This window comes from Podarcis filfolensis, assembly GCF_964270895.1.
Source record: "Podarcis filfolensis genome assembly, chromosome: 10".
Lineage (NCBI taxonomy): Eukaryota > Metazoa > Chordata > Lepidosauria > Squamata > Lacertidae > Podarcis > Podarcis filfolensis.
The window spans coordinates 39,650,897-39,666,626 of NC_139612.1; the positions used below are offsets into that span (position 1 = coordinate 39,650,897).

General features: G+C 37.4%; 1 protein-coding gene across 3 annotated transcripts in view; it reads right to left on the reverse strand.

Annotated features, from left to right (window-relative positions):
• Positions 1 to 194: 194 nt before the first annotated feature.
• Positions 195 to 15,730, reverse strand: part of EEA1 (early endosome antigen 1) — a 48,498-nt gene continuing 32,962 nt past the window's right edge. For all 3 annotated transcript variants that reach the window (XM_083573400.1, XM_083573401.1, XM_083573402.1), the window contains 11 exons: positions 15,396 to 15,726; positions 13,600 to 13,701; positions 12,982 to 13,176; positions 12,545 to 12,727; positions 10,753 to 10,938; positions 8,917 to 9,048; positions 7,824 to 8,009; positions 6,893 to 7,131; positions 6,157 to 6,277; positions 5,766 to 5,864; positions 195 to 4,683 (listed from right to left, as the gene is read on the reverse strand). In XM_083573400.1, the coding sequence (XP_083429526.1) occupies positions 4,561 to 4,683; positions 5,766 to 5,864; positions 6,157 to 6,277; positions 6,893 to 7,131; positions 7,824 to 8,009; positions 8,917 to 9,048; positions 10,753 to 10,938; positions 12,545 to 12,727; positions 12,982 to 13,176; positions 13,600 to 13,701; positions 15,396 to 15,726 (1,897 nt within the window). In that variant the 3' untranslated portion in view covers positions 195 to 4,560. The remainder of the gene's footprint in view (positions 4,684 to 5,765; positions 5,865 to 6,156; positions 6,278 to 6,892; positions 7,132 to 7,823; positions 8,010 to 8,916; positions 9,049 to 10,752; positions 10,939 to 12,544; positions 12,728 to 12,981; positions 13,177 to 13,599; positions 13,702 to 15,395; positions 15,727 to 15,730) is intronic.

A 15,730-nucleotide genomic window follows, 5' to 3' on the forward strand; every position in this document is an offset into this window, starting at 1 on the left:
AAAGAACTGTAGAATGAAGCAGAATGGCACCAATTAGAAGAGCCATTTTTATCACCTTTACCACAATTATGTTCATGATGTAACACCAAAAGGATACTACGCAACTTTGCCTGACCACTATCTGAATTTGCAAATGAATAAAAGTGGATACAGCAACATCAAAACCACAGCAAATTAAGTCACTGCAAATGGTCTATTAGAAATGTCTAATTTTATTTCAGCCCAATAACAGATTAGAATACAAAAGTAACATTTCCACAAGTATCCACTCATGTTATTTCATACAGAATTAGCTGATGTAGGGTGTCACTCCTCAGCTTTCATTACTTTCCAAATGCAGAGTTTAGGGATTACAGTGCGTACTGAACTAAACTCTTTCACAATGTAAGGCACAACTACATGACCACAAGTCATAAACACACCACTGAGAGGAGGACTTGAGAGAATCCAACTGATAAAAATGGTCATGCAAGACTATCTACAGATAATGTGAGTTTAAGGGTCCAGTTGAAAAAGAAGTGCAGTGTTGTGTAGATAAGGCTACCTTAAAACATCTGTAAATATAAGGTAAGCACAGAATTTTTCCAATTCTAATTTATACAATTATACATAAAAATCAGTAAATATTATGCACAATATTCACATCTGCGACCATAATAAACCAATCATTAAAAAGAGGCCAACAGGACAGTACACTTTGTGGCACACATCCATTATAAGCTTAATAGCATTTGTCAACTTCTTGTCTAGACTGTTGCAAACAAGAGGCTAATTTAATGGCATGTTCATGTTTAAACCAGTATCCAGTTTGCCAATATTACATACAGGTGACAAAGTCCAACAGACTTATGACCAGGACAGCTTGAATTGATGGTTTCATTCCTGTCCAACAGCTACAAATTTGTAGGACTAAACTACATAGGTCAAAAGAGCACAAGTGAGCCTAGAATAATTGGAAACTACATTAGCATACATACCCAAATATTACATTTTTGGTGAGACAAAACACTTGGAAAATTTGGCAGTTACCACAAATCATACCTAACATTATAGTGAAGGAATCCTATCAAAATGCACTAAAGTTGAATTTCATATCAAGAGGTAGTTTAAATGAAATCTTACATAGTGGTATCAAGTGTCAGAATGAAAGGGGCGTTGTGTGTTTATTTTAAAGGGGTTTTTTTAATAATAATTTTATTACAAAAGTGACAAATCCTATACAAGCAGCATTTTGGACAGATTTCTATTATAAAAGGTTTCAGTGTTTGCTAACCCAACGTGACAGTCTTTCTTACCCCTTTGGTGACGAGAGTTGGGATTTAACCACATGGTAGAATGTACATTGTATGAGCACCAACACTAGGAAATCTGGATCTGCCACACCAGTCTGTTTATATATCAACAATGAACAATGTATTTAGATACTTTAAAACTCAAAGCCAGTAGTAAAACTTTTCCATATTGGGGTGTAAGGAGGGAACGATGACTAAGAAAGAAGTCTTCACTGAACTTAGTGGCTCTTTAATTGGCACACAAAAGAAAACAGATTAGTTTCCTACCATCAGATATGTTCTACTGAATTGGGTGAAAACCCTTCCATTTGCCTGCTGTACAATGACTGCATAGAATATTGCATCACTCCATTAACCAAGACAGAACAGTCAATGCTGACCAACTGCAGCATTGTAAAATTGTAACTATTTTATAAATGCATACTACTCTTAAGTAGTATACTGGTTTTAAGATTTCTAGCAATTCAAAACAGAATGTGAACACAAACATGTCTGCTCTTAGGTATAGGGATTTTTGTATGTACTTATTGCTATGGCCTGGAAAACAGACCATCCATGTAAATTCTAGAGAAACTCAATACTAAGAAAACAAAAGCTGATACATGAATTATGGAAACCAGTCAACTAATAATACAAATGTGCAAAATTGCTATGTCCACATTTTTCGATTCTTAAGTCAAACAATGCTTGTTAAAACCACGTAAATTCCTTTGCTATATATACACGTGTCCTCTGGAGCACTTAAGAATTAAGGATGCAATATTCCTAACAAAAATGAAGTTACTAGGAATTTCAATGAACACTCCTCTAAGAATACATAGCCTTGTGGACCAATTACTACAACAATTCTTGCAAAACAGCTGTTTCATTTCTTGCATATTATGTTGGTTACACGAGAAAGAAAGTGCATAGTGCAAGTGACAATGCTATTATCTCCCCCTTCCTGAGGTTCTTAGGGGGCGTTTCCATTGAAGTAGCTCAAATTTCTGAACTACGGATTCAATCTTATGCTCTTTCTCTGAACAAAATGGATTTTCCCTTGCCTCCACATATATACGTTTGCAACTTCTAGGGCTGTGATGTGTTGTCAATTAACAAATCAAACCACTTCAATATATTTTCATCTGTTTGAATGAGGGAGCAGATGGTTTTCAGATATTCTTTTGAAGGCAAGTACTTATAAAAACTCTGACTGGCAAAGGCCTCTCCCCATTCTGTTGCACAGAACAAAGGACGGCTTTTCTAAGATGGTGCCTGCTGCAACACATGCGAGCATCATCTAAAACCAAAATACTCTTTTCCTTCAAAACTTTAATTTATTCATAAGCGTGTTTAATTGAATAAAACTGGTGTGATTAATCGACTAAGATTTATTTAATCAAGTAAAAGCCCTAATAATTCCCAATTACCTTAGTAGATGCTCCGGATATTACTTTACCATTTACTCCTTAAAAAAAACAAACACCAAATAGATGGGGGAAATGTCTACACATGTAGCCGCTGAATGATTAGATGTAAATTTGGCATATGGAGCATGCATATCCAACTCAAAAAAAATTAAGCTTTCATACATCCTATTTGTACTTGTTCATCTGGACATTTTTGAACAGATAAAGCAGCTTTATACTAAATCAGGCCATTGAATCAAATGTCGTCTGCTTCCGTTGTCAGCAGCCTCTCAAAAGTTCCAGGCAAAAAAATGGTATTTGCTGGACCTGGAATGTATGAAATATTTTTTATCTTGAGGCATGAGGGATTGAACTTGGGATCTTCTGAGTGCAAAGGTCATGCTAGCCATGACCCCTCTACAAATATATTTGTGTTAAGCTGTTTGCTTCTCCATTTCTTCCTAGTGCTGTACTTCCATTTCTCAGTCTACAACATTCTTCCTTGCTGGCATCACTTCCTTCATAGCATTTTAAATAGACCACATATCCAAAAGGTGTTAATTTTAAATGTCATGCTGTATTTTAGTCACTTTAAATTTTACAAAGTACATTATTTTGTGTGATTACAATGTGCATAGAAGTATGTATATTATCCTCGCCTCTCAAATCAAAAGAGAAGAAAAGATGGGGCTGAAAGATGACATTTCCTGCCTAAATCCAATCTTTAAAAGATTGGATTTTAAAAGAGCAATTTCAGTACCTTCTCATTTGGACGAAACATGACACCGTTGTACTATAAAACCTACGACTGAGATGTACCTCATTAAAGCTAGAGAAAGGCTCTTGGTGGCGGAATCTCAGTTACTTTAAAGCCATTAGCAGAACCTGGAATTTCACTTCCATTTGGCAGGGAGGTATGGCAAATCTCTAGCAAGAACTAAGAAACTGGAGACAAAAATTTACACTGAGAAAGGTAGAATTCCAAGGTGACTACTTTCTTTCCTAATGTTGTATTTTTTAATTCCCACACTTCACAGTATTTTTTCCTGGGAACTTCCACGCAGTGTTTCCTGTGAAGTGAATTGAACAACAACAAAGATTTTATAATAATAATAATAATAATAAAATTAACTAAGGAGAAGACCTCTGAAAAGGTATGCAGCAAAAACATGGCCCAACCTCAAAAAGTTTCAGAGTAAGACCTTGCATATTAAGGATGATGTAGTCCACTTAAGTACCTTTGATATGATGAAAAGTATTCTTAGAGATGTCAAGCATACATTATACACTCGACACTTGCTTTCATTTTCAGTGAAATATATAGTGACACTGTAGTGAAACATCCTGAAAAGTTTAAAACCTCGAGACAGTTTCCCACTATCTAGGGCATTCACTGTAAGTGGAATCCCCAGAGAGTGAGAAAATAAAAGAAATAAGCAAAAAAGCTGCTTGTTTGGGCCTGCTACGTATCTTTCACACTTCAATGAAGCTATTAAACTGTAACCATCCCATTAGAGCAGCAGCATTTGATACACAAAATCCCTGCAAATGTGTTTACTTTAAAATGTGTTACTTTTAAACAAGGAAATTAGGATTAAAAAAATACATTGTTACTCCTCTGTTTAAACTTTATTTACAAGTTACTGGGGACTTATAAACTAGACACAGAAGCTCTTGTAGGATCAAAACCAAACAAGCCATAGATAATTTCAGCCTCACAAGAAGTACAATTGTTTGACTTTTTTATATGTATATTTTCAACAATACTATAATTTTGCCCATTGTTACAATCATCACCCAAACCAAAGAGTAGTCTGAGTGTTGTACGAAGTGCATAACAGAAACTTTATTCTAGCATAACATTTAAGAGCTGTGAGTAATTATCCTTGCAAGTCGTTGAAACAAGTATCACAGACACGAACGGGTTTCTTAGAAGAAGGCGTTAAGGCATTCTTAGCTGAGCACTCGGCACAGAAGATATTTCCACACTGTCTGCAGTGATGCTGTGAAACAGGAAAAACAAAGCGAAACAATTATATACAGGGGGAGATATAATGCCAAGCCATGGCTTGGTGCTTCATGAACATACTAACCACTCCTATGTGCTCCAAACCAACTTGTTATTGTGAACCTCGCTTTCACACTGCTCTCCTCATAATCCTGTAACTGTTTCCACCTGCAAGTATCCGTTCAAATGACACGGGAGGAAGATGCCCATTGCCAGGCTGAGCAGACTGCATCAAGTTGTACAAAAATATACAAGGCCCGAACACGGCTTGTACTGACAAGTCTCTCACTGCATTGCTTACAAAAGAAAGCATGAGGCTTATACAAATATCTCCCTTCTATAAATCTGCCAGACATCACCAAAAAGTTCATTTTAAACAATCACCTTTTAAAAATGCTTCCTTAACACACATTGGCTGTGATGGCACATCATGCTAAACCATGGTACCATATTTATTCGTGTATAAGACTAGGTTTTTTCCCACTAAAAATAATGTCAAAAATTAGGGGGCATCTTATGCACAGTGTCTCCCCCCATTTTCTTACATCTGAGTTCCCAAAAATAGGAGGCGTCTTATACATGGGGGCGTCTTATAGATGGGAAAACACAGTATATCACAGTGACCCTTGAACCCAATGTGCTCCCACCTTCCCCTCTCCTCCACAGAGGGGAGTTTCAAAATGTTGCTTCCACTTTTTTTTGTTAACTGTAGCTTCCTGTGTTTTCAGAATGATTAACGTGATCCACAGCCAACTTCAGCAAGTCAGCTTCAAAGGCCAGAGACTGATGTTTGTTTCTTTGAAATTAACCAGTTAATATTAAATCACTTTGTTGCACCAAACAATACAAATACTGTAGTTAAAAGAAAGCAGCAACTTCTCAACTCCTCCTCCTGGCTGCATGGAAAATGGAGATGGGTATGTGAGCCTGTTGTTTGTTCCAGCTAAACCATTTAAAAAAAAAAAAAATTAGCAAATACAGCCACTGCTTAACTGCTTTCACAAAAATAATTCTCAACACACACACACACACACACACACACACACTTCTCCAGAAGATATTCCCAGACATATATACCTTTCTTACTGTTACGGAAAAACCTTTCCCACAGGCCATGCAATTCTGAACCTCATTATCTTCAGCCCATTTCCGATTCAGGGCTTGTGAATGTTTGATCTATAAAATGTAAGAGTAGAGATTTTTATGAACATTAAATCAAAAACCCAAATCACGTCAAAGCTACTTCATGGAAATTCAACAGCAAGTGTTCTACACACCCACACACAGTACTCCCAACCCAGAATTGTTGCATATAATTTTACACATAACCACATCATTCTTACCACATTTGGTTCCTCTCCTCTACCCATCTACTTGACTCACCTGAACAACTTAGCAAAGAGCACTGTTTACTTTAATAAATTTAAAGGTAGAGCAGAGCCTGTCTTTAGGCACCAAAATGAAATACCTGCAGTGACTGGTTCTCTCTGCCTAGCTCTTGCATGGCTGCAGTAGTGTCATCCAGTTTTCTTCGTGCATCCATCAATTTGCTCTGAAGTTTTTCAATTTCTCCTTCACTTTTAAGGCACCTAAAGAAGAAATCATAATGCTATTACAATGCCGTAAACTGAGGAAAAATAAAACCATCATTCGCATGCGAATTCATACTGCTAACTTGCCCTCAGACTATTGTCAAGAACCAAGGGTGGGCAGGGAATTGATCCTTTTGGTTTCCTTTATGTTAGTGAGAGAACTATTCCATTCCAACACTTTCTGAGTTGAAGCTACATTTCAAACTGTGTGAATCCCTATTCCAACATGGTTTCAACCATACTAGTAAGGTAACCTCCCTTATGTAGAAACAAATAAGGCCATTAAGAAGTCTACGTTGAACAACAACTGAGTTGGCTTCCTGTGTTAAGTGGCTAGTTATGTTCCAGGAGTAAGTCACCATATGCAGTACATACACAGGGCAGTCTAAATTTCACATAAAAGGGGGGTCAGTGTTAGGATTTTTGAATTTTAGCTTCTTTGTCAATTTGGGTGATTTATTCTGACTGCATAAGCTTATTTATTTCCATTATAATTTGTTTTCAGCACAAAATTACACAATAGGAAGTTTTCCCCATTCTATTATAAAAAACAGAAGTCACCACATACACACACCAAAACCATATTATTCTGCCTCTAATTCACTGACTTACCTTTCCAGCAGCACTCTCCTCTCATCTTGGTTATTTTGCACTGTGGCTTCTAGTACTGCGATCTCTCCACGTAAATCATCTGTTTGTTTTTCTAATTCACTAACTCTTCTTTGGCTGCTTTGCCACTCTTTCTTCACCGTACCCAGATTTTCATTTAAAGCTGTGATCTGCATGTTGAGTTTACCCTCAGCCTCCTCATGACTTCTATATTGCTCATCTTTTTCCTTTTTCTCAGCTTGCTAAGTCAATAAAAACATTTTTTAAATGTAAGTATTTTCCTTATTCCAACAACAACAACAAAAGGTCTGTTCAGATTATATTTTACCCCTGGGATTGTAGCCAAAGAGGGAACCACCCCATTCTGCATATCTAAGTCTTCTTGCTATGGAAAAAATAATTAAATCCTGGCTAGGATCCCAAATTGCTTCCTTCATAAAAGTCACTCCAATCTAACGGCAGAAGATGGGAGTAAGTAATTTCCACTTCAGCCTTCCACAACATTGTCCCTCCAACCACCAGAGCAGATTTTTGAAATAAACAGGGAAAGCCAATGACAAAGGAGAAATCAGTGAAAATAACTTTCTCTTCATTCTACCAGCAACGGTATCTCATGAGTGGAGTCCTGCTCATGGGAAATTAGGATAGAAGCCTCTGTGTTTTGTCTTACTTAATATGGAATTCTCCCTGATACATAGTAAGTTAAATTGAGCAGGTTAAATATCTTGGATTAAAAGATTCTGATAATAGATAAGAGACCATCTTGGCTGTGAGTCCTGAAAGACCTCCCTCTGCCTTGCTGGACTTTTCCACCTGACCTGGGAGGGCAGCACCCTGAATGACTCCAGCGACAAAAGCTGAAACTGCTGAACGGATGCTCAAACATATTTAAGCATGGATACATATTAAGTACTCTCATAATAGATATACCAACCAGTTTTGCCTCAATCTCAGCACATTTCTTCTTCATTTCTTCTTCTCTCTTTTTCAACTGATCTTTGATAACTTCTTGGTTCTTTTTCTCCTGCTCAAGAGCTGAATTAATGTTATCAACTTTTCCCTGCAATTCCAGTTTCTGCTTGATCAATAGTTGTTTGGCATCCTTTAAATTTGTTATCTCCTGTTAGAAACATACAGTATTTACAATGACAAAAATAACACTTGGGTGAGAGCTAATCTGAAATCATACTATTTCCCATGAAATAGTATAATTCTCAGCACAGAACAAGACAAAAATTCAAGTGAGTTATTTTCTATATCTTAACAGGTTAAGTTTAAAAACCAGATGAATGTGTCTTTTTGCCTCAGAGCATTCCTAACCATTTGTCGAACTGCTTACAATATTTTGGGGGAGCTCAATTTCACATCTCAAGGGGTCTGGCAGGGGGGGTAGGAGAAGTTCTGGCAGGCAGGAGGAGAAGCTGAATGAATGAATCGATTTATTTCGGTCACTGACCAGAGTACAACATATGCAGCAGCAGAGAGCATACAAACATAAATGGACACAGTCAGCAATTGACTTGGGTGGGGGAGGAATACATCTTATGTTACAAACGCTTTGAAAAAAACATGCTTAAACTGGCTGTTTTTATTTGAAGAAAAAGCAGCCAGGGGCCCAGAGCAGGGACATGCTTCTGATTAGGCCCCATCATAATTTTATGCTGGAAATCCATTCTCCCCACCCACCACCTCAGCCCATTGCTATCTGATCCCAAAGAAGATATAGCTGCTTTTTTCTCCAAGGTATAAATGTTGCCAGTTTAATCTATAATTCGGACCTGAAAAAAAGGCACCTGTAGGAAGGATTAAACTCGGGAGGTAAAATAAAAAAGTAGAACTCACAGCTTTAAGAAGGGAACATTAATTAAAAACCAACACAAGGCCTACAGATACGGAAGGGTATATACAGTTGGCAGGAAAGGTGAGAAAGTTCACCAGAGTAAGCAGGCAGGGAACTTTTGAGTGAAATGGTAATACGCTGAACAAAAGAAGTGGCCCAGCATAAATGGAGTAGCATCTCAACATACTTTTTCCAATTCCTGTTTGCAGGTTCTGGCTTCTTCTCTTAGTTTGGAATTTTCTTTTTCCAGTTTGGTGCTTATGTTCTGAAGCTCAGTTGTTTTAGATCTTTCGTTAGCCAGATCCGTTTCTTTTCCAGCCTTGAAGCAGAGGAAACGGACAGGTATTTTTAAGAGACCACTTTTAACTGATTTACAAAGCAATGATCATTTTCTGGCGGTAAAGAGCTGCCTCTTTAAAATCCTGTTCTAATGTATTTCTACTCTACATACATATTCTAACAGTATCGATTTTGACATGGCAGAAAAACATACCTTCTAACCAAATGATGACAAATTAGTCCAGCAGTGAAAACATGCAGGTTTCCTCATAAATAAGCTTCAATGTTCAATGAAACTTAACAATTGCACATACAGTGGTACCTCGGGTTACATACGCTTCAGGTTACACTTCAGGTTACAGACTCCACTAACTCAGAAATAGTACCTCGGGTTAAGAACTTTGCTTCAGGATGAGAACAGAAATTGCGCGGGGCCGCTAGGGGCGCATTGGAAGATGGCCGACAATACCATCTCTCCGTCCCACATGAGGTAATTAAGAGGCTGATATGGGAGTATGCAGCCTCCCTTGTTACCCCAAGGGAATGGGGAACACTACCTCGCCTGCGGTTGCCATAAATCACCCCCGAGTTCGAAAGAAGGGGGTGAGGGCACAAGGTGCACAGCACTCGTGTGGGAGGCTCTCCCGGACGCTGTCTCTGACTGGTTGCAGCAGCTCAAAATAAACAACTAGAGAAAAGCAAATGTACATATTTCAAGTGAAGAAAGGGAGTTAAGACTGCTAATTAAAGTGACCTCTGTGAAGTGGAGTGACGGGCTGGATTCAGGAAAATATATCAAGAAGAAGACACATCAAAGGGTCAGTATGTCAGAACGGGACGGAATGGGGGGGGAACTTTTCTTTTTTTATCTTATGTGATTACCTAACAATCCCCCCCCCGGAAGAATCGTTGCAATTACTGATTATAAGCGGGATGATTAAGAACTGTGTGGAAATGAATTACTAATCAAAGACATGGCTTGTGGAATATCTGGAAAAGAATGAAAGGCCTTTGGAATGACGCAGTTATAAAAAGAGACTTATTAGGAAGCAGGCCTGGTTCTAGGATTTACAAGGGGGAGGAGACCATGGCTCTGTTATTATATCGGACTGTGAGTGTGACCTGGCAGAACCCCCTAAGAAGACCAAGAAGTGGGTGACAGGCCTGCGAGGATCAAAGGGCAGACTTTAAGAATGTTTTGTACGGAAGTGTTGAAATGGCGTCTGTCTGTTTGAACATGGCTCTTGGAGGAACGGCAAATCCACACAGGATATAACAACGTTTGTTTTCAACCCACTTGTGGAGACTACCAGAGGTCACAAAGAAAGGAATATATGATGATAACAACAAGAAGATGAGGAAAATAGTAAAAAGAAGATTGGACAGAACTGTGAATACTATTTGGACAGAATTGTGAATATTAAAGCAGCAGCAAGAGAGATGTTTGGATCCCTTTCTGAGCTCGAAGTATGGGTACCCCCAACAAAAAATTTAAAAATTTGGCTTTGTAATTTGGAATTAATGTGATTTGATTGGTTTGTTAATAAAAATTATATTAAAAAAGAGAACAGAAATTGCGCAGTGCAGCAGCAGCAGGAAGCCCCATTAGCTAAAGTGGTGCTTCAGGTTAAGAACAGTTTCAGGTTAAGAATGGACCTCCGGAACGAATTAAGTACTTAACCCGAGGTACTACTGTAGAACTATAGCCACATGGCATATCACCATTAAATAAAAAATAAATTACCTTGTCTTTCTGTATTTCCTGTAACAGTTTATTCTGCTCTTTCAGTTGTTGTTCTTTATTAGACACATCCTGCTCTAATGTAGATCTTGCAGTCTTAAGTTCTTTGATCAACTGATTGTGATTACTAATTTGATTTCTGTTTGAAACCAATTCTTCTTGGGCCAAAGCAAGCTTCTCCTCTGTGGACTGAATTTTTGAAAAACACAGCTAAAGTTACAGTCAGCCAGTCACAGTAGCAGATATGATTATGCATTAATGTGAACAAACAGGAGTTGATTTTAATAGTAAAAAAAACCTGTTAGCAATATGCAACAAAGTCCTTTCCAATTCAGCTCCAAATACAAACATGAAGAAATAATATTAATAAATGCTGATACAAAATTTAGAGTGCAAATAAAAGGATTATTTTGCACTGAAGCCATCGTCCCATTTCCCCTACCACAAGTCATCTGAGTCTTGGAAATCCCTCACTTTCGATTTGGGTCTCTGCACAAGCTGCCATACAAACCACGCAAACGGCTGCGGTCGTAGCTGCTTTCCTACAGCCATTTCAAAATCTCTAGACATTGCATGGAAGTTGGGCCATTCCATCTCCTAGTGCCAGATATGTTGTGATGTGTTTGTTCCATAGTTCTGATAAGCACAGCTGAACAGTAGATTGTGCCATAAACTATCTATTGTTTTATTCATTCAATTTTGCAGAGGAAACTTCTGGTATGTGTTTTCCTAAACACCTTCTCCCAGACAGTGAAAGAAGTAGTAGCTAAAATGATGTGAGGATGAGGAGAAAGGAAATCATTTGGGTGGGGAGTGAATGGAGGATGCCAAACAATATTAGCGGGGGTGGGGGAGAAGAACCTGAGGTCGTCTTCTTCCCTTTGCCCCAACTTCTAATAGGTCCCTAGATTACATAACTAATATTAATATATCATAAATAGTCTGTGAGCACTTTTGCCCCCAACTCCATGCCTCTTGCATCTGCTGCCGGGAGCCATAAACTATGACTGACAGAAGCCATAGATCAGGTGAAGGACTCCAACATTGTAAGTCAGTCTTATAATTTGAATAGATTGAAATCCGCTTTGAGAACTTCAGTTAGAAGATTAGGTATAAATATTTCTAATAAATAAATGCGGCCAACACTGCATCTGCATTGAAATGAGCATTTACTGCTTTAATGATCAAAGCGGGCTAACTCTCAATGAATGCAAAACAAAAGCCATATATGTCCTGCATAATACAAAAAATAAAAAAAACTTTAAATATGTAATATTGTTAGAGGATGATACTTCTGCTGCTGTTGGTTGTAATTCTTTCCATTAGTTGTGTTTAGGATTACATATACGGTGGCTAGAGGACTTAAGTATAAAGCTAGTTTAATTTAAAAATGTCTTAAATCCTGCTATAGCTTTAGTTATAAAGAAAATGAAAAAAAAAAACACAAATCAGAAGTATTTCTCCCAAATATTCCAGCAGAGGGTGCCATTATCATAGTTCAGACAACTCTGTATTTATAGGTTATTTACCCTCAAAGTTAGCACTTCATATAACAGGCACTTTATCAAGGTCTTTCTTGTTTCCTTACAAATGTTTTGCAGTGTATACACCTTAGACACTAACATTTTTTTCCAAAAAAAAGCAATTGGAAGAGAAAACACAAGCATTCCACACTGCAGTATTTTGCTGCAGATTCCACTTGTATCCTCTAATTGCCAATTTAAAAGGCACAGGAACAATACACTGCACACAGTGAGAAAAGATGTCCTATAGCCTTAAAAGTGATGTAATGTACCTGAAGATCTTGTCGTGTAGCCAAGAGCTCAGATTCTTTGCCATAAAAATCCAACTGAAGTTTTTCCATGTTCTCTTGGGTCTTTTTATGTGTCTTCTGTAGCTCTGCTATCTTTTCTCTCTCTGCCGTAAGCTCTTGTGCTGACAATGTTATCTGCTGCTGCAGTTTATTCTCTAGTTCTGCCTAACACACACACGAGAAGAGTTTTCTTTATACATAATAAAAGAGTAACATGGAAACATACAAGTATGAACATTTTCTACTTGCGTTATTGCTAATATTTTCGCTGTTCAGTTTACAGAATACTTTACAATACTTGTCCCTACGAAATAAACACCTATGGTTTATTTAATTTTGTTATATTTATTCAGAAGACAGCAATGTTCAGATCAATCCAAACTGGTAGCAAACCCTCTTTGTATGCTGTGGGCTCTTACCTTTTCTAAGAGAGCCGATTTCAATTCAGCTTGCTGTGTTTCATTTTGCTTTTTCTTCTGGTCAAAAGATTCCTTCAGTTCTTTCACCTTCAACTGCAACTGCTGCTCGTTCTTTTCTTTTTCTTTCAGGACACTTTGAATCTGCAGGACTTGCGCACGTGCTGAATCAAGCTCTGTTGCCAGCTGCTTGGAGATCTACATAGAGAAGAAAAGCAGAACAGTACTGTGTATTATCTTTATCATATGTAGTATTATTTTTGTGCTGCTGCTTTTAACATTATGCCTTGGAGAGGACACTGCTATGTCATTATCCATCATCTGAGCTAAACTGAGCATTTTTTAAAAACCCACTTTATGAATTTGGTTGTAGAAATAGAATACTGCAAAATTTTTAGGTCTGTGCTAATACTTTTTCTGAGTTAAAACATGAACATGAACACAACAGCTGTTTAATCTTGGAGCGATCGTCCACAATTTTATTAAGTGAAATCTGTTTTGGGTATAGTCTTGTGGAAAGTTAGCACTCTGTCTCTCTCTTTCCGGGTTTGATTCTAGCAAAAACTATTTGATAAAGCAATTGCTGATTTCACATGCTTGCGGTCAAAAAGTCAGCATTACCCCTTCTTGCTTTTCCAGCGAGTTTTTCAGTTCATTCTGCTCTTTAGCTATGGATTCCGACTGAAGCTGGAGTTGATGTCTAGCTTCTTGACAAGATTTCTCCTGTGTGAAAAGAATGACTGGTGAGCTCAATATAGACCTTTCTCTTTTTTGGGGGGAAAAAATTGGGAAGTTTCAGCAATGAATTCTAACAGCTTTTAAAATCCCATTCAGTGGAAAACAATGGACAGTTTCAAAGAAACTGAGTATAATAAATAAATAGTGAAGATGATAGATGATAGATAGATAGATAGATAGACAGACAGACAGATAGACAGAGATACTGTGTAGATCAGAACCTGGCACCACAAGGTTGGTTGTGAAAGAAACAAAGGTAATAATCTACAGCACTAATAAACAATGAGAACTTTTCTCTTTTCACAATGGACCCTTTTCATTTAACACTGTTCATCATAAAGGTCAGTAACAAAACCAGTTATGTTAGAAGCCCAGGCTGCCATCTTGTATCTACTCATGTGTTTGCCCCATTAAACTCAATGGAACTTACTTGTGAGTAGAAATGTACAGACTTGCACTGTAAGCATTTTTATACTTTTACATTTAATTGATGAGTGAAAATTAAGTTTTTGGAAACAAACTTTAACAACAGTAATCAGGGGGAGGAAGGGAAACCTTTTTAAAAATAAGAACTCAACTAATTTCAAGGATTCTTTTATTGTTTTGGTTTTAAGCACCAAATCATACAATTTTTAGGGTAAAAAAATTCCTAATACAGCACCTCTGCATAGATTTGAAATCTTTGCAGCATTAAATAAAAGTTTTGTGTATAACTGGTATAAAATAAGGAAAAAATATTTAATTTACACATATTAAATGTTTTAGAATGCATCACACTAAGAGAATATATTGTCATCATAAAAAAAGAAAATGAAATTCTGAGGAAAAAGCTTCTATATGCTTTCAAAAACAGAAATTTCATCAAATGTATATTACTATTGTACTCTAATGTTGGCCTACACAGAAATCAGGTAAGAGAGGAAATACGTGGATAATATCATCTTTCAAAATAGATGTGGTTTTATTTTTTAAGGCATGGGTCATACTGCCCTACACCAGCTGATATCATATTGTTTATAATTTCTTCTAGCAGATATTACTTTCCCCCCTCAAAGCCAGCAATTTCAGTTGTCATATTCATAACAACAGGTGCTTACTCAATTTTCCTGCCGCTCATCTCCAACAGGGTACTGGGGTCACTTGCCTTTCTAAAAGGCCTCAAAACGCCCACAAGAGAGTGGAAATTGTTACTTTAGTATCTGTTTATATATAATACAACATAAGGAATTCTATATCATGTTCAGGAAAACATATGGGCATCTTTTTAAAGTTATGACAGTGTTCCTTAATTAACTGGGTTCTCCCCACTGCCAAAAACACAGAGAGAGATATTTCATGCACTTTTAGTTGCATTTCTTCCACAAACCACATCAAACAAACCTGTTTCATTACCTCTCCCAATTCTTTCCAATGCCATTCAAAAATAAATCACAGCAGATGGACATCTAATTCAGCCAGTGCCCAAAAGAACCACACACGTGCAGGCCAAGATAATACACTTAATTAGTGAAAAGCTCAATTTAGTATACTTGAGAGTATTAATTTCCCATTGTCAGCTTCACCAGTCCTGGCATACTGCCCTAAAATCTCACAGAAAGTAGCAAAGCACAGCTAGTATTCATAGATGCACAAATCAGTCGCACAGGAAATCTCTATTTGTTTAAAAATTCATGACTCACTATTTCTGCCACTGCTGCCTTTCCTTTCTGTTTCTCTTTTTCCAATTCATCTTTGGCTTCTTTCAAAGATTCAGTGCTTTTTGACAGTTTGTCTTTGATAACTTCAAGTTCCTTTAATAGAGTATCTTTTTCCAACTTCATCTTCTGCAAATCCTCTGTCAGCACTTGCAGCCTTCCATCCAGTTCCTTGTGACGTCTGTCTGAATCTTGATGTAATTTCTCAATATCCAATTTCAGTCTTCCATTTTCTTCTTCTTGCTTCAATATCTGCTTGTTCGCTTCTTCCAGGCTATCACATTTCTTTTGTAGATCTAATTTGGTACTAGATATTCTGT